The 20,169-nt window shown below is 37.2% G+C and overlaps 1 protein-coding gene across 2 annotated transcripts in view; it reads left to right on the forward strand.

The window, feature by feature from the left end:
- The window catches only part of LOC143023315 (serine incorporator 1-like), a 92,530-nt gene that overhangs the window by 22,057 nt on the left and 50,304 nt on the right, over window positions 1-20,169 (forward strand). For both annotated transcript variants that reach the window (XM_076181848.1, XM_076181849.1), the window contains exons 2-3: window positions 13,062-13,226; window positions 17,335-17,415. In XM_076181848.1, coding sequence (XP_076037963.1) covers window positions 13,062-13,226; window positions 17,335-17,415 — 246 coding nt within the window. The remainder of the gene's footprint in view (window positions 1-13,061; window positions 13,227-17,334; window positions 17,416-20,169) is intronic.

A 20,169-nucleotide genomic window follows, 5' to 3' on the forward strand; every position in this document is an offset into this window, starting at 1 on the left:
TAACAAGCTATATAAATCGTTAGTTCGTCCACATTTGGAATATGCTGTTTCCGTATGGTCACCGAATCTCATTAAAGACATTGACAGACTGGAAAAACTACAACGGCGAGCCACAAAACTGATTCCAAATATCAAAAATAAATCATACGAAAATCGACTAAAGCACATGAATCTGTTTTCCCTAAAAAAGCGTAGACTCAGAGGTGACTTGATACAGGTCTTTAAGATTTTAAAGGGAATTGACAACATCAAAAGTGACAAAATTTTCACATTGAATGAGAATCAGACAAGAAACAATGGTCTCAAACTGTCCGGAAATAGATTCAATTTGGAAGTAGGTAGAAACAACTTTGCCAACCGTGTAGTTAATGAATGGAATAAACTTCCTGCACAGGTAGTGCAATGTAGTTCAGTTCGAAGCTTTAAGAATCATTTAGATAAATACTTAAGATGCTGTAATGATTATAATTTATCTTATATTATTTGTTTTTATCTTATATTATTTGTTTTTGTATCTTATATTATTTATTTTTGTTTTGTTATCATTTGTCTGTCTGATTTTCATTTATCATTAGTTATATGTTAATTTATTATTTACTATTTACCTGTTTGTTTATTATTTTAACTATACCTATGCATTTATTTATGTATTTTATTTGTTATTTACATTATTATAGTTTTATTTATTATTATGATTTTTTTTTTTTTTTTTTTCCATCCGACCTAGATATGGATCAAAAGGTCTCCTGTCGGCATGCTCTGCCTTTGTAATCCTTTTTTGAAAAAGACCTGGGAGTAATTGTCTCAAATGACTTGTCCTTTGATAAACAAACAAAATTGTTAGATAATCCTATAACTTGGTAAGATCAATAAAAGTGGCTTTTACCTATTTGAAAGAAGAAATTATTAAAAAAATGTTATATATATACATATACCAAGGCTTTTTCCCCCTTACAAGGGAGGTAGCCAAAAAGGAAAAGGCATAAAATCATTCCCACCCATTCCATCCCTGAATACACTCCACACCCCTCCACCCTCCCTCGTATCTTAGCACCTCCCGGATGACGGGTCATCCCTGCACCTTGTCCACTGCCCTGGGTCAGAAGCAGTGTCACAAGACACAGCATATCCACAGCAAGGCCGCTTCATTGAATCGACTAGAGTATGCTGTGACTTTGTGGTCACCCAGTACCAAAAACCATACAAAGAAAATTGAACAAATCCAGAGAACAACAACGAAAATGCCCCCAGCATTTTCAAACTTGTCATATGAAGAGACACTGGCTAAATTGAAGTTACCGACTTTGGAACAAAGAAGAGAGGCGACCCACTGACCATCTATAGAATCATGAATGGCACAGAAATATTTGATAGGACTTACTAAATTGAGACAAGAGAAACACAGGAGGACATGGAAAGAAACTCAAAAAGGATAGTTATAGAAGAGATCTGAAGAAAAACAGTATTCCACACAGAGTGGTGGACACATGGAACAGGCTGGAGGAAACAATAGTGTGTGCAAAAACCATACACAGATTTAAGAGCAAACTAGACACTGCGAGATACAAAGGCAGGACACCATGAGCGTAGCTCCTCTTCCCATGAGATACAACCAGGTAAATACATCCTTTAGGCATGTAGTCTTGATTTGTTCTCATGACCTCTTAAAGTCCTTCCATGCCTAAAGAAAAGATCTCTTCAGTGTAGTCTATCCCCTTTGGTGACCTCAATACTGTAATCATATCACCTCTTTCTCTTCAATCATGGCAGACCCAGGGTTTATAGTCTGTCCTTTATGTTTATATGCCAGGTTTGGAACCAGTTTGGTTTCTGCTTATTGTATTATTTAAATCTTGCTTATATATTTCACTCTGCTTGGAGATCATACTGCTGACACATATTGTAGTCCTGGAGAGACCAGTGGTTCTATGAATTGAAAAATATATATATATGGTCTTCAAGCAGTACTGGAAACTTCGTTTTGTTGAAACCGTATGTTTTCTTATTTTGGAGCCTAGTAGAATTGAAGAGTTTAGTTTTGGAAAATAAGGTAAAAATACTATAATACACACTGCCAAAATTAAATGTCTTACTGTAATGCTTAGAAAGAGGATTGGAAAGGTTTCTTTTGAAGCCTTAGTAAGTCTCTGGGAACGTTAGGTAACCACCAGTTGGTCATGAGAATGAGAACAGCACTTTTTTAACTGCTTTCTTATGTGATGTTTTCTTAGTTGTGTTCATTTTTATGCTTCCATTATTTAGGATAGCTATGAATAATGTCATTATTACAATTGTAATGTAAGAATTTAATTCAGCCCATCCCTTGTTCAGTCGTCGTTAAGTTTTCTAACCTACATATCACATTTGTAGGTTGGTCACACAGGTTCACTGGCTATAAACTGTAAACTTTTGTTTTTGAATTAGGCATTTGTACTTCTTGCTCTTAAGTTCACTCAGTCCATTTTGCTTTTCTCTTTCTTCTTCTTCACTTTTTCTTCTTCTACCTCTTACTCTCATCTTCCACCTCTTCTTCTTTGTGGTGCTTTGTTTGATTTTAATATACATATGTACTTTTGTTTTCTCCAGACAACTGTAAATAATAATCAATATACCAAGGGTTTCTTCCCCCTTATAAGGGAGGTAGCCAAACCATGAAAAAAAAAATCAGATAGTGAAATTAAATGGCCAAACTCTTTTGCTGGAAAAAGAGCTCAACAATTCTGGGCCTCATGATATTCACTAGACTAGACTGATCCATAATTCACTCAGTGATGAAATATTGTGTTGTCTGGGAATAGCAAATGTCAGGCAGTGTAAGATGAGGTATTTGGTGTCATGTCTGATGGTTGCATCAGGGGAATTTTTGTTTCTGTTGTTAAATCTATTCTATGTTGGCACAATATCAGTGCTTGAGGAATATTTCTGTGGGACTGATATCTTGATGGTTTAGGGAGTTTGGTCGTCTGTCTTGAAAAGCTTGTTTTGTGATCTTGAGTGTGAAAGTGTATATGTGAAGATGTATTTTGTGGCACAGGTGGTACATTGTTATAGATGTTTAAGTAGTATGCTGCTGGTGTAGTTTTTTGTTGCATTCAGTTATGTTTGCATGATTTAATGAGATGGGTGCCTATAATTTCCATGTGATGTTCTGTGGGGAGGATTTTAGTTTCTGTGTACAGGTATTCTCTTTGGGTGTTTTTAGTGCATTGTACTATTGTTCTTAGTGTTTTATGTAGTATCATTCATATGATGTCTGTTTTCATGATTGGAACCATGTTATGGAAGGATGGTAAGTGATTCTTAGGAGCCATTTTTAGACTCTTATTAAAGTTTCCTCCTGCTGCCTGTGCACGTGATTTATCTTTGCATGTTTATTTTCTTGTTAGTTTTCACTGTCAGATCTTTAATTGGTTGGGTGAAGGTAATTTGAATATCAAAAGTGAGGCCCAGAATATTCTCTCTCTCTCTCTCTCACCTCTCCTCTAAATTGAAAGGGTTTATATTGGCGTCATATAATGGTGGTTTAAATGAAAGTCACTAGAAATTGCAAATGATAGGTATAAATCACTATAATTTACACACAAAGAAAAATCGTGTGTTCTCTCGTTCACGGCTGACAAGAGGCTGGTTATATAGTGTCTCACACCCAGAATGTGTGGAGAAAACATTAATCCATTTGGCAGGGAACATGAACATACTAACAGAATCTGCCAGGTGGCTTTATATATATACATACCAACATTAGCAAATAAATATACATAAATAATTATATGACACTACAGGCTCTCGTTACATAGCTTGGCCACTACCTCTTGGTTGCCTCACTGAGGAAGCAATACCAGTGGCAGGGAGCAGAGAAACAAACATAATGGGATATGGGTACCACTCCATACTGATGCCAGTAAACATTGTGACACAAATATTGCCATCCTGAACATGATACAGAATACATACATATATATACTGTATATATATATACAGTATTTATATATATATATATACATATGAATATATATATATATATATGTATATATATATATATATATACATATGAATATATATATATGAATATACATATGAATATATATATATGAATATACATATAATGTATATATATATATATATATATATATATATATATATATATATATAATATGCAATAAAAACACTAGGTATGTGTGTTCACAAATGCATAAGTAACCACTAGGAAAAGTAAACTAACGAAGCAGTTTTATGTTGGTCAGACTGCTAAAACACTCAGAACACAAATCAATCAACACAAATCAATCTAGCGGCATATTCAACCACATGAACCATTTTAACCACCCAGTTGACTGGGATAACGCAAAAGTCATCACATACAACAATAACATCACAGAAAAAAAATTAATTGAATGCAGTTTGATCAAATCTAGTAAGGGAATAAATGTTAATCTCCATCAAGGCTTGTACAAATTAGATAGTTATATTTGCCATGAAATTTCAAAATTATTCAAATTGTAATATACCAGTTATGAGCAATTGTCCCATACTTGTTGGTTACCAAGACTGTATGAAATGTCACGTGTACTTCTTCCACTATCTCTCCAAATTCCCTCTTCACCATGTCTCACTCAGTCTTATATTCTGTACCTTCTTTCTTCATTTTATAATTCCCTCTTTGTATCTGCACTGAAGATGTAATTATACAAAACTTCATTAGTTTACTTTCCCTAGGGGTTACTTATGTATATATATATATATATATATATATATATATATATATATATATATATATATATATATATATATATATATATATATATATATATATATATATATATATATATATATAAAAGTAGTCAACAACACACAGTATAAATGGGAAACTGTTGTAGCCTATGTTGTTTCTGAATCATGTTTGATCAAGACTCCTGAAGGTTGCTTTGACAGAATCATAAATGGTATGCAGTGTATGACACTGAAGGTGACTGTAATCCTCATGTAGAGAGGACGAATAGAACTATCCAAAAAATCATATGGAAGCCATTTGTCAGAACCATAAATGACATATGGTAATGTGTCTTTCCCGTTGCTACATTGATAGTGCTATTAATACAGGCACTGACGTGGGGTAGCCAGTCATCCCAAGTTTCCTACAGATAACTAGCAACGTGCCTAAGGATGTTGATTATTTTCCTATTTGTCCGCTCCACCAGACCGTTAGAGGAGGGATGATAAGTAGTTACAAAAGTCTGGGTGATGTTGTATTGTTTGCAAATGTTGGCTATGACCTCATTCTTAAACTAGGTCCCATTGTTGCTAAGCAACACTGAAGGACAGAAAACATGGGAAACTAGAGCATGAGCAACAACTGGAGGAGATTTATTATGCAAAGGAGCCAGTATCACAAAATGGCTAAAGGGATCAACACATACAAGAACGTACACTGGGCCTTGAATGCTACAGGGCAATTGCAAGAGATCAGTGGTGACTGTGGAAGGGGTGAGAAGGAGTAGGATACTCTAGAATAGGAGCAGTGTGAGTAGAACCTTTGTTCTGAGCACAAGACTTACACAGAGCTACATGAGTGGCAGTGTCTAAACACATTCTAGGCCAATAATATTTCTCGTGAGCCATAGCCAGTTTTGTCATGACCTGGGTGACCAGCTTGAGGAGAATTATGAGCAAGAGATAAAACAAACATTTCACATTTTAAAGAATTTTCTGAGTTTCTCCACACATCATTTTGTGTATGATAGAGGAGGACTCTGCTCACAGAGAAATTATGAAACTTTTATTACATTGTTACTGTCCCTCTGTTATGCTGTCCCCCAATCCCTTGTTGCTGTCCTGTACCATTTCTCTGAATTTCATTTCCTTGTTTCGCCTACCTTGTGGTGGGGGAAAAGAATGTTGCCACCAAGTATTCCCACTTGGATCGTAAGAGGCGAGAAAAACAGGACAGGGATTGGGACTAGGCATCCTTCTCCCTGTAGCTCCACAGGGGACATTCCTAAAAAAAGTAAAAGCATAAGAGGTTTTTATGCCTTTGTAGTTTTTTGGCTACCTCCCTCGTAAGGGGGAAAAAGTCTTTGGTGTATGTACGTATGAAAATTCGTTTTGTTATACATTAGTCTTCCTTTTTTTGTTTTTCATTTCTTCTCAAATCAATTTGTTCTTTTAGTTCAAACTCTATTAGTATGTGGTAACTCTTCCCAATTGGTGTCCTGTATTCCATTTTATCCATGATTTTAGGCTCTGATGTAAATATTAAATTTAGTCTCAATGGTTCTTCATTGTATCTATATCTGGTATTTTCCCACCATTGAGTCAGTGTGTATTCAGTGGTCATATCCAGTAGTATATTTCCACAAAGTTCTTCACCACCTTTCACTGTCATTTTTTCCCAATATATTTCTTTTGAGTTAAAGTCGCCCATAATTACTATGTTTCCTCCTTTCAGTAATTCAATTAATGCATTGTGTCATCCAGTATTTTGGCATGATCACTATCTGTCCAAGACTGTTTTGAAGGACACATATATCACTACAAATTTTCTACTTTTCATGTTTCTGTTTTCAACTTTAATCTTAATCAATTCCACATTATTTTTCCTTCTGTTATCTTTGTCACATTTAAACCTTTCTTAGTCAAAAATATGACTCCACCCTGTTCCCTGTTTCTCAGTTCTATTTTTTGCCCAATGGTTGTATAGACCTTGTCCCACAGTATTTAATGGTAGTGGACCTTTTAATTTTGTCTCCACAATTTCCATTATGTCTGGTTTCTCTATTGACAGACGTTTAATTCGTTTAGTCCTGAAATCATGCCATCTATGTTAGTATATGTTATTAATTTTTCTTCTTCTCATTTTTAAGTGTATTCTCTTTTTTCTATATATATATATATGTATATGTGTGTGTGTGTATATATATATGTATATATTATATATATATATATATATATATATATATATATATATATATGTATAAATGTATGTATGTATGTAATGGAGAGATGGATTGCCTTTATTCTATAGAATGAGGTGTTATCATCAGGGCTGTGGAGTCGGAGTCAGAAGCAATTACGGTGTCACTGGAGTCAGAGTCGGTGAAAATATACCGACTCCGACTCCAGTTAAATTTACACTTTATAAGGTCTTTGTTTAGTCTGTAGAGTTATGTAGTGCACACTCCTTATAAGTAGATTATATAAAAAAAGAAAAAAATTATAAAATGAAATGAATCATCGTCTTATCTTCGTGGTCATTCCACAAAAACCCTAAAATGTCCTTGTGCAACGCTGGCTTTCAAATTTGTACATAGACTGATAAACATCCAAAGTATTACTTGAATAAATTAAATAAACACCTCCATTTTACACCTTCTGTTGACACACAGTCATGGGAGCTGTAATATTCCTGTCAAGTTCCATATGCATCGTTTCCATCACTCCATCAGTTTAGTGGTTTCTCCCACTGCTGTGTTGCCAAACGGTAGGATAATTATGATTTCAATTGTAGACTAACACAATAATACTATCTCTTCTCTTCTTTCCCCTTCTTTTTTTTCCCCTCTATACTTTCTAACATTGAATTATTGAAATAAGGATATTTAAAGTTGAAAAAGAAAAGTTTCACATTTCAAACATGTTCAGCTGACAAGAGCATCAAATTTGAAAAGACACTTGCAGTGCTATCATCCCAAGAAGTTTGAAGTGGTAAATAAAGAAGATAGTAATGTTACTAATGTAAGCGCTCCATCTACTTTAGCTATGGATTTCTGGTGTGAAGTTGGGGTTGTGTGATTTTCTGTTGCCTCTAGGGATGTATCTCTTGTCTGCGTTTTGTATGATTGTATTAAAAGGGTGCACAGCATTGTTTATGTTTGTGATTGGTGTACTGTTAAGTGTTTCAAAATGTTGCTCTGTCTCTTTAGTAAAAGCTTCCCAGTTAGCTCTCTTGTAATTGGTGTATGTGTGTCTGTGGCCAACTGGGGTGCATCTTGTTTTGGTGGTGATGATGATTGGAAAGTGGTCAGAACCAAGGGTTCCTCATCAGACAACATGTCACACTTAAACATGATACCCCCGCACCTATCCCTCAAAACATAGCAGACCAAATACAAACACTAAACACTGTGATTGCTAATAAAGCACACAAACAAAAAAAACAAAATTGGCAAAACTTTATCAATGCACTTGATCACAAAACAAACACCAGCAAATTGTACAAAACACTCAACAGCATTACACTATCCAACAGTAACACTACACGCTCTCATGCAGCAATAATCACAACAACAGATAATCTACCCTCAAACAGACAACAAGCAAACGCACTCATACGTCATTTTGCACAGACAAGCCATCGCAATTCTCACCCTGACGACCGAAGCACCATTCGACGTAAGAAAGACTTCCCCACAGACTCAGACTATACACCCTTCATAGACAGTCAGACAAAACTCAATACATAATCTCAAGCACTCATCTGCCTGTGGCCCTGATAACATAAGCAACATCCACCTAAAACACATTGGACCACAAGGTATACACGCACTCACAAACATTGCAAACTACAGCTATTCACACAACACTATACCTGACATCTGGAAGCATGGTAAAATAATCACCATTCCAAAACCGAACAAAGACCCAACAATCCCAACATCGCACCGCCCAATCACACTTCTCTGCACTCCCTCTAAAGTCATTGAACGCCTAATACTTCAACTTGTCACACCACATATTCCCCTTGCTGACTCACAACACAGTTTTAGGCCACTACACTCCACAAACACTCTTCTGATAAACCTCACACAAAGAATTTTAGATGGCATCAATTCAGATAGGCCCCACCACAGAACACTTCTCATAACATTAGACATTAGTAAAGCTTTTGATGCTATCCCCTGCCACAACCTAACAAATAAAATATATAACACAGACATGCACAATAACACCAAAAGATGGCTGGCCAATTATCTGGCAGGTAGGAATGCTTATGTGTCATATAATGGCCAATCATTGCACATCAGAAACATTAAGAATGGAGTACCACAGGGCTCAGTTCTATCCCCCACACTATTTAATCTATACATGCATGACTTACCCACACCAGACAACTCAGAAATACAAATCTCTTCCTACGCAGACGATATAACAATCACATGCACACATCGTAACACAGACAAAGCTGCAGAAATAATCCAGCCATACCTTGATACACTCAACACATGGTTCATCACAAACAGACTCAAAATAGCTCCAACCAAATCTACAGCAACACTTCTCACCAACTGGACAATAGAACACAAATACATACCTCATCTCTACATCAACAACACTCTAATACCACACACAAACACACCGAAAATTCTTGGTGTAACATACGATACATCCATGTCTTTCAAACAACACATCACAAACATAAAAAACAAATGCACACCTAGACTTAATGCACTTAAGTCAATCACTGGAACGACATTTGGACAAAACAAAGAAACTAATATAACAATATACAAACAATGCATACGCTCAGTGTTGAATTATGCGAGTCCTGCATAGGCTCCTAATCTCAGTGAGACACACCACAACACCCTTCAAATCATACAAAACAAAGCCCTAAAAACAATTACAGGCTGCACAAATACAACACCAACAGACCATTTACACCATGAAACAAAAGTCCTCAAAGTCAAGGACCACCTCGACATGAGAGGCACACAAACACTTGCCGCAGCCACCACAAACACATCACACCCACTACACTACATAGCAGAACACCCACACACACCAAGAAACATTAAAACAACACCCAAAGACCTTTATTACGCACAAATACTCTCTTCTCTTCCTCCACAACCACCAAATACCAGCCTCCGGAAACATATAATCATATCACTCACCGCTCCATTAACACACTGAAAGACAACACACTGCTGCATGCCCTTCTGAATCCTCTCTCCCACGAAAGGACAGAGTCCACTTGGCCAGACTGCGGTGCGGTCACCACCCAGCACTTCTAAGCTACCAGAAGAGGCTGGATGACCGCATTGTGAACAGCTGCCCAGGATGTAACACTTCACCCCATACCATACAACACATAATGGAAGACTGCATTATACACAATCATGCATGCAAACAACACAACATACACTCTATAAAGGATTTGTGGGGAAACCCAGTTTCGGCTGTGGCATTTCTTGGGGAGACGGGACTGCTCGGACAGACAGTTAGGGAACGACAACAACAACAACAACAACTTTCTTTACTTCTGATAAAGTTACTGTAACAATGACATCACAAAAGTTTAAGAGTTACATCATTGAAATGGTGGTGAAAAATGGTGTATATAACATTTTTTTCACAACCAACCTTTCTAGGCTTAAATGGAGAAATGGCTAGAAAAGTTGGAGTTTCACTGGAAAGAGAAAGTATAAGAAGACTTGTAATTGAAGAGGCTAAATGTAAGAAAGAAGAGCTTAGAAAAAGTCTAAAGGGATGCTTTGTCTTTATTAAAATAGATATATGCACATGCCACAGAGTCAACTACTTTGCCATCAATGCCTGGTTTGTTGATGAAAATAATAAGGTGATGACACGGACATTGGCAGTAAAAGACACTCAAGCACATCACACTAGTGAATATATTCAGAAGTTTGTGGAAGAAGTGTTAGAAGATTTTGAAATTAAAAAAGAGCAGGTTCTATGTTTTGTAACTGATAATGCTTCAAATATGTTGAGTACAGTTAACAAAATGAATAAAGCTACTGAAGAAAGTACAAAAAAATGGGATGAAGAAGAGGACATTCTTGGAACAGGAACAGAAGTTACAGAACTAACAGAAGAACCAGAGGAGAATTGTAATGTTTTAGATGATATTGTTGAAGAAGTGTCTAAATCATTTACAATTCAACATATGCATTGTGCTGTCCATTCACTACAACTAGCTATACGAGATGGATTGAATGATCGACACGCAGCTACTCTCATTGGAAAGCTGAGGCAAGTAGCAGTTATAGCCAGAACCCCAAAAACAGATGCTATTCTGAAGAGACGTGTTGGAAAAGGAGCCATTTTAGATCAAGTAACACGCTGGGGTAGCACTTATGTAATGATCAAATGTTTGCTTGAACTGAAAAGCTTTCTGGAGGATCTAGATAACCAAAATGTTTCACTAACTGAAAACCAATGGTCACAAGTGACAGAACTAGAAAGTCTGCTCTATTGGCCTTATGTTGTCACCAATAATTTCCAGGCTAATGATTTAACCCCTGGTAGATTCTTCTTTGAATGGAAAAAGTTTATATCTTGCCTGAACAAAAAAAGGAGGATTAATTGCTGATGGTATTGTGCTTTCAATGAAAAACGAGAGTCTTTTGTTGGACAATAAAATCCTGTTAGCTGCTATTTACATTGATCCAATGAACTGAATTTTGCTCAATAATGACCAAACTGACAAAGGAAAACAGGCACTGTATAAAATAGCAAATCACATGAAAGGACCACAGAGACTACCTGAAGCTGAAACTGAAGAAGGTGCCCTCAGTAATAGTAAATTTGAAAGAACCTCTTCAGAATCAAATAAAGAATTAGACTTTGAAGCTGTTTTGGACAAAATGGAGCACTCAAAAGTGGTGTCAGCGATTATATACAAGCAACATTAACAAGATGTTCTCAATGCGTTAAAAGAGGTGGAACAGTATGACCGGGCATCAAAACTCTGTAAAGGAAGCCATCTCTCTCTACCCAGAGATAATTTGGGATGTAGCAAGAACTGTAACAGCAATGCCACCCACCCAAGTCAGTGTTGAAAGACTATTTTCTGTTCTAAAAACAATTTAGTCTGATGTAAGAGCTATGAAAGAGGATATAGCAGAAGCCATTCTATCTTTAACCCCTTCCATACGGTGCCGCACACGTAGGCGTCATGGACTTAGATCTCGGTGGCAGCAGCCAATGCCAGCCGTACGACGTGTCATAATAATACTCGCATCATAAAATATAGTCACCGCTTATATCGATCGTTCTCTCTTCACCCGTGAATTTTGATAACCATAGAAAATGCGATTACAAAAGAATTAGAAAGAATGTCATTATGGAGGGGCGACTACAATAAATATAATCAAGACGCCGATATGGCAGCCTCGCGAATACACTCGCTCCCCATGACGCCTACGTGTGCGGCACCGTATGGAAGGGGTTAAGAACAATGTATTAGTTCATGTAAGAAGAACCTTAACTCCAATTGAACTTTATTTTCATTTCTTAGGGCATCCACAATTCTTTAATAAAACATAAAAATCTTTTTAGTTGTAACTTTCGATTATGGCTGTAATGAAAAAAATCTTTCATAGGGTGTCTTTTTTTTTTATAGAAAAAGCTATATATGTAAAAAGTCTTTCATTATAGATTTTTTAATTATTATTTTCTCTATATTTACTGTTTCCTTTCAAGAAATTTGCCTAAACTTCTTTTGTAAGTATTTTCATTTTATTTATTTTTATTTTGTATTTGCAAAAAATATATGTAAAAAAAAATCTTGCATTATATTTTTTTTTATTAGGTTTGTATATCCTTTACAAAGGTTATATTTCAACTTTTGTTATAAAGTACAGTATTTTTGTTTTTGAAATGTACTTATCACTTATTTGCAGATATATATTATGCCAAATGTCTTACATTATAGAATTTTTTTGTACTGACTGCCAAATGTCTTACATTATAGAATTTTTTTGTACGACTTTTCTTCAATATCCTTTCAAAAAATTTGTCTTTATTTCAGTTATAAAGTATTAATGAAGAGGTCAAACATAGGAAAGCCACACTATAACATATATCTTTATTCTTTGATATAAACCAGTTATAATGATATAAGTCTACTCAGGATTGGAGTGTATGTGTGTTGTATAGGCTTTATAGAATATGTAGGCCATAATCAGTTAATTACATGAAGAGGAGTCAGAGTCGGTGGTGCCCAAAATAGAGGAGTCAGTCGGAGGTTTTTTGTTCCGATTGCACAGCCCAGGTTATCATGCCTCATGTAGTTCATTGAGCCTCCTTGATCTTTTTTGTAGCTGGCGTGTTGCTGTGGCTCAGCTGCTTGCAGCCTCTGCTGTTCAGCTTGTCCATCATGCAAGAACTCTACATCATCCCGGATCATGTACGCCATTATGCTCCTTTTGGGGACAGTTGTGGCTTGCATCATGCTCTCTCCAGGCTTAGAGGACACTTTGCAGAAGGTAAGAAAAAAAGTCATCATTTAGAAGTTGTAATGTTAGCTGGGATTTAAAATATAGGAATGGAAAAGGTTTTTCTGTAGGTAAACAAATACAGGAAGTTTTACTTCAAGTAGGTCCCACACTCTTTTGTTTTCAGTTTTTATATACCTTAAACTTGATCTCATGAAGAAAGGCCATTTAGGTGTGTTTACGTGTTAGTGTCACATCTTGCTGCAAGATTCACTTGTGCAGATGGCTGCTGAGTAGGCAATCTTAGTAATATTTTTTAAGGTTTTGTATTTCAATTGCCATGCATATTTGTTTGCTCTTAGCCTGATATGCATGGCATGAAAATTAATGAAGACATGATCACAAAGGCCTTTTTTTATTTTCTCTCTAGTAAAAGAGAAAGTATATATAAGAACAATCTTAAGCACTTATGTAGACTTAGCTTTTAAGATTGGGAAGGTTTATATTTAAGAAATTTAGGACAGGGTAGTACTGTAAATCAGAAAAAATAGGGTATATATTTATTGTTCAGATTCTTATACATTTGGGAATGGATGTTAAAAGGAGATTGTATTTACCTAGTTGTAATATACGGGAGGGGAGCTATGCTCGTGGTGACCCATCTTTGTATCTCTCCGCATCAAGTTTTATCTTAAAATCTTGTATAGTGTTAGCACATACTGTTTTGTTGTCTAATTTGTTCCATATATTTATTGCTCTGTGTGGGAAACTGTTCCTTTTCAAGTTTTTTCTATAACTATCCTTTTTCAAGTTTTTTCCGTGTCTTGTTTTACCGTTGTCCCACATTAATAGGTCGTTCCTGTCTAAAACTTCCATTCCTTTCATTATTCTGTAGATAGTTAGCAAATCTCCTCTTTCTCATCTTTGTTCCAGAGTTGGTAGGTTCAATTTGGATAGTCTTTGCTCATATGTAAGTTCGGCGAGTGTCGGTGCTAGTTTTGTTGTCGCTCTTTGTAATCTTTCTAGTTTCTTAATATTCTTTTTGGTACTGGGTGTCCAAAGTGATGCTGCGTACTCGAGTTTTGGTCTTATTAGTGTAGTAAGTATTTTCCTTATCATTTCTTCGTCCATATAGGTAAATGCCACTTTGATTGCTCTCAATAAGTTGTAGGTTTCTCTGAACATCTTGTTTATATGCTTATCTGGTTTCATGTCCATTCCAATCATCACTCCAAGATCTTTTTCATAGTTTGTTTTATTTATTTTTTCTTCCCCAACTCTGTAATCTTTTGATATTCTATTTTTACTCTTTCCAAATTCCATTATGCTGCATTTCTTAATACAGTCGTACCTCAGTACTCGACCATAATCCGTTCTGAGGTGGTGGTTGAGCACCGATTTGTTCGAACACCGAAACCAATTTTCCCATAAGAAATAATGGAAAGTATTTTAATCCGTTCTTACCATTAAGGGCTAGAGCAACACGAAAAAGTTTAAATCTGGGAAGAAATACTCGAACAAACTGCGTACGTCTTACTCCGCTGGCGGTCTGAGTCGAACTGACGCTTACCCGCTGTTCGAGCTAGTCGAGTACCGAAAATCTGTTCGAGGTCCGATGCATTTTCTACTCGAATTTTTTGGTCGAGCACCGATTTGGTGGAGTATAGAGGCGGTCGAGTACCGAGGTACGACTGTATTGAATTTTACTTCCCACTTTTGAGTCCAATTCCATATTGTGTCCAGATCTTGTTGCAATGAGTTGCAGTCCTCTTCCGTTTTTACCTTCTTAAGTAATTTTGCATCATCTGCAAAAAAAATTATATAGCACTCCACGCCTTCATTCATGTCATTAATGTATACAGCGAACATAATCGGGGCCAGTACTGATCCTTGCGGGACCCCGCTTTTTACTTCTTCCCAGTTGGAGAATTTTTCTCTAATTACAATTCTCATTTTCCTCCCAATCAGAAAGTCTTTCATTCATTCCAATAATTTTCCTCTGATGCCACCCTTTGACTCTATCTTATTTATTAGTTTCCTATGAGGTACCTTATCGAATGCCTTTTGCAGGTCCAGAAAAGCACAGTCTGCCCATCCATCTCTTTCTTCTATTATGTCTACTAATCTTGAGTAAAAGCAAATCAGATTTGTTGTACAGGATCTCCCTTGTCTAAATCCAAATTTATTTGGGTTCAGTATAGATTTTTCTTCCAGGTACTTAACCCATCTGTTTTTGATCACTCTTTCACAAATTTTTGCTATTGTGCTTGTTAGTGAGACCGGTCTGTAGTTAGATGGATCTTCCTTATCACCTCCCTTTTAAATTGGTACAATGTTTGTTTTTTTCCAGTCCAATGGTACTTTTCCTTCTTTAATTGATGATTTAATTATATCATATTTTTTGTCAGTTAATTCTTCCATGCATTCTTTCAGTATCCAGTTTGCTATTCCGTCTGGGCCATGTGATTTTCTGACATCCAGGGTTTTAATTTGATCACTGATTTCTTTTTGTGTTACGTTTATTTCTTTCATTGCTGGGGATAATTCTCTCTCTCTAACTTCACTGTTAGGAGTGATTGTGCTGACAGCACTGTATGGGGCAGAAACATGGAATGTTAGAGAGGAGTATGAATGTATTTGAGATGAGGTGCCTGAGAAGTATGATAAGGGTTACTAGGCAAGGGTTACTAGGCTAGATAGAGTGAGAAACAAGGAGGTGAGGAGGGGAATGAGGGAGGAAAGGGAGTTGGGAGATAGGGTTGATGAAAGAGTATTGGGATGGTTTAGACACATGGAAAGAATGAGTGAAGAAAGATTAGTAAAGGTGTAGAAGGCAGAGGTAGGAGTGAACATAGAGGTCAACCAAGGATAAGATGGATGGATGGGGTAAAAGGGGCTTTAGGAAAGAGGGGAATGTCTGTTGAGGAAAGACGGGAAAAGACAGAAGATGGGGTGAATGGAGAATGGTTGTGTATGGATGATGCTGTGATGCATAAAAGGGAGTGGGTGGGGGGATGGAGGGTGAGGGAGTATGTGTGAAAAAATATTTTGACACAGCCCAAAAGGATTTCTCCCCATCTTCTCTTTTTCTGTATGAGTGGATAGAAAGGGGGTGTTGCTGATTTAATGAAGTGACCTTCCTGTGGATGTACTTTGTCTTGCAACACTGCTTCTGACCCAGGGCAGTGGACAAGATGCAGGGATGACCCATCATCCAGGAGGAGCCAAGATAAGAGGGAGGGAGTGTGGATGGGAGTGGATTTTATGCCTTTTTTTTTTTTTTTTTTTTTTTTTTTTTTTTACTGGCTGAAACCCAGAGCCCCTCAGTGGCTGGCGCTGGTTCTCTAGCTCACCCATATACTTGTGTGGGAAGAAACACTGAATTGTTGTATGTTAATAGTGCAGAACTGTTTCTGTGTCACTAGCTTGCAATTGCAGGAGGTAGGGGAGCAGTCACTATGTGGGGGATGTACAAAATTGATAGAGAACATGAGAACACAATGGGAATATTCTTGTCTCCTAACCACAGAAGCACAGGAAAAGAAAATGTGGGGTTTTCAAGAAATGGAAAAGGAGATATTTAAAGAAAACAGAAATTAAAGATGATAAGAATTACAAAAAATGGTTTGGCATTCCTCAGTGAGTACAGATTCAAAACATAAAACCCTGTTTGGGGTATTGACTATAACAGTTCAGTATGGTAAGGATTTTAGTGATATCCTTTTGGATCAGAACCAAGCAGTATTATTGTATGATTGGAGACTTAATTAAAAAATAATCCTTATCACTTAATTTCCACTACCCCTCTATTGTGCTGCACTTCTTAAATATCTGTTATCTCCTCTTCAGTGTTGCATTGCCCTCAAGGATAGAAATGCTGGTTATTACCATGTGAATACTAAGTACTCTAAATATAAAGAATGCCACATGGCTCAGGTTCATAGAGCTACCACTGAAGTTTGTATATATTAGATAAACAGTCAGGACAGCAGTATGGGGGCAACACAAATTTATATGTATACAAATTGTATTAAACTGTTACAATAATACAGTTTATTTAGTTTCTTTTGCTAGATGATTTTTATTCAGTTGAGGGTGGGACCTTCTTTTGAAGGGATTGAAATATGGTTTCTGAATGTTTTTTATTCCCCTTGGTTAGGTACCATTTTGTGATACAGCAGGAGGTGGAGAAGCCAGTGGAAGCCCGTTAGTCTTAACTAAACAGTTAGACTGCTCAGAGGTGAGTAAATGGCATGGATGTTTGAATTTGTTTCTGCTTATTGTAAATATACCTTTCAGTAGCATAAGTAATAAAATTAAGAATAATGCCAAAGGTTATTAATGATTCTCTCTCTCTCGCTCTTTTTTCTCTTTTTTTCTCTTTTTCTCTCTTCCCCCTCTCATCCACTCTCTCTCACCTTTTACCTCCTCTCACCCTCTCTCCTTCCCTCTCATCCCTTCCCTTCTCTCATCCCCTCCCTTCTCTCATCCCTCCCCCCTCTCATTCCCTCTCTTCCTCTCACCCTCTCCCTCCCTCTCTCACCCTCTCCCTCCTTCCTTCTTTAACCCTCTCTCCCCCTCCCTCACCCCCCTCTCTCCCCCTCCCTCACCCCCCCTCTCTCCCCCTCCCTCACCCCCCCTCTCTCCCCCTCCCTCACCCCCCCTCTCTCTCTCTCTCTCTCTCTCTCTCTCTCTCTCTCTCTCTCTCTCTCTCTCTCTCTCTCTCTCTCTCTCTCTCTCTCACCCTCTCCCTCTCTCTACCTCTCTCACCCTCTCCCTCTCTCTTTCTCTCTCTCACCCTCTCCTCTCTCTCACCCTCTCCCTCTCTCTCACCCACTCCCTCCCTCTCTCTCTCACCCTCTCCCTCCCTCTCTCTCTCACCCTCTCCCTCCCTCTCTCTCTCACCCTCTCCCTCCCTCACCCTCTCCCTCACTCCCTCTTTCTCTCTCCCTCCCTCTCTGTCTCTCTCACTCTCACTTGCTCACTCACTCACTCACTTACTCACTTTTGGGCTGCTTTTGTAGTTAGATTAATACTCATTCTGTAGAGTAGTGATGCCCTATTCTTCCAACCATCTCCAATATCTTAGTTTTCTTGACTTTTCACACTCCCAGCTCCACTAGTACACCCTATCTAGATCTTCTAACAACTTATTCCTCCATGTTTCTTAATTGCCACATAATCTTCGCATCATCAAGTTAGCATAATTGATTTCATAAACCCTCATGCGTTCGACAAAGTGCCACACCAGAGACTACTAAATAAAATCAAAGCCCATGGCATAGGAGGAAAAGTGTTAGAATGGATTAGAGCTTGGATTAGTAACAGAAAACAGCGGGTCACCATAAATGGAATAAAATCTAGGTGGGGCAATGTTACTAGCGGGGTCCCCCAGGGCTCGGTTTTGGGTCCCTTGTTGTTCATTATGTATATAAATGACTTAGACGATGGGTTAAATAGTGATGTTAGTAAGCTTGCGGACGACACTAAAATAGGATGCCTAATTAGGTCAGGAGACGACGGCCAGATTCTGCAGGATGATCTAAATAAACTGTTAACATGGTCGGTGAAATGGCAAATGAACTTCAATATCTCTAAGTGTAGCATGTTAAACGTAGGGCTACACAACCCCGAAAATAGATACAGCTTAGATAACACATTTTTAGAAAAATCTGAGTGCGAGAGGGACTTAGGAGTTCTGGTGAGTCCGGACCTTAAAACTAGGAAGCAGTGCATTAGCACTAGAAATAAGGCTAATAGGGCATTAGGCTTCATTGCTAGGACAGTAACGAATAGAAGTGCAGAGGTAATTATTAAACTCTATCTAGCGATAGCTAGACTCATCCTTGACTATGCGGTACAGTTTTGGTCTCTGTCCTACAGAATGGACATAAATTCACTAGAATCAGTACAGAGAAGAATTACCAAAATGATACAAGGACTCGGAAATTTGCCTTACGAAGAGAGGCTTAGGCACCTAAACTTATACTCTCTGGAAAGATGCAGAGTGCGGGGTGATCTAATAGAAGTGTTCAAGTGGATCAAAGGCTATAACAAGGGTGATGCAAACAAGGTCATCATAATAAAACAACATGGCAGGACTCGCAGTAATAGGTATAAACTGGACAAATTTAGATTTAAGAAGGAAATAGGCAAGAATTGGTTTACTAATAGGGTGGTCGATGAATGGAATAAACTTAGTAACCATGTAGTAAGCGCTGAAACCATCAATTGTTTTAAAAAACGATTAGACAATTTTATGGATGGGGATGACAGGTGGTGATGGATACGGAGCTGCCTAGTGTAGGCCTTATGGTCTATTGCAGTCTCCTTTATTTCTTATGTTCTTATGTTGTTCTATTAAGAACATTACTGATCTTCTGAGACTCCATCTGTAACTTTCCTTCATCTCTATTCTCTTCATCAATTTGTTCTTCAGAAAGCCTTTCATCCACTCCTGCAAATTCCCTTTTAAGTCCTCCTATATGTTCCAATTGTGCCATTCTCAATTTTCAAGTCAAGGCCCAGTGCATGGTGTTTGTAGTTCATTCTGATTATACCTATAAATGGCATCTGTAACACATCTAAAGAGGTTCAGTGTAGTATTGTTGAAAGTTTTAAGACTTGTTTGGATAAACTGGAGAGCAATATGCTATAATTTCTGTAGATTAATTAGTTTAATTTATACTCATGTACATAACTATTATTCAGCATCTGACCTCAGTATAGACCTTAAGGACATTGATCCGCTTCAGATACTTTTTGTAATTGAGCTAGGATTTTTTTTCCTTCCTGAAAGTCATGCTCATCATTGTAGTCCTTCTGACCAAGTTTTGCTGAATTCTGTCAATAAATACTGTACTAACAAGATAAAGACCTCATTTTATTGTGCAAAGATAACACCGTGTAACACATTTTTTATTTTCTGGTTTGTTACATCTCATTATTATAAAAAAAAAACATTATCCTTTAATCAGAAGTTTGGGTTTGTGAT

The sequence above is a fragment of the Oratosquilla oratoria genome, unplaced genomic scaffold (assembly GCF_046742065.1).
Source record: "Oratosquilla oratoria isolate Oo_2021 unplaced genomic scaffold, ASM4674206v1 SCAFFOLD45, whole genome shotgun sequence".
Taxonomy (NCBI): Eukaryota; Metazoa; Arthropoda; class Malacostraca; order Stomatopoda; family Squillidae; genus Oratosquilla; species Oratosquilla oratoria.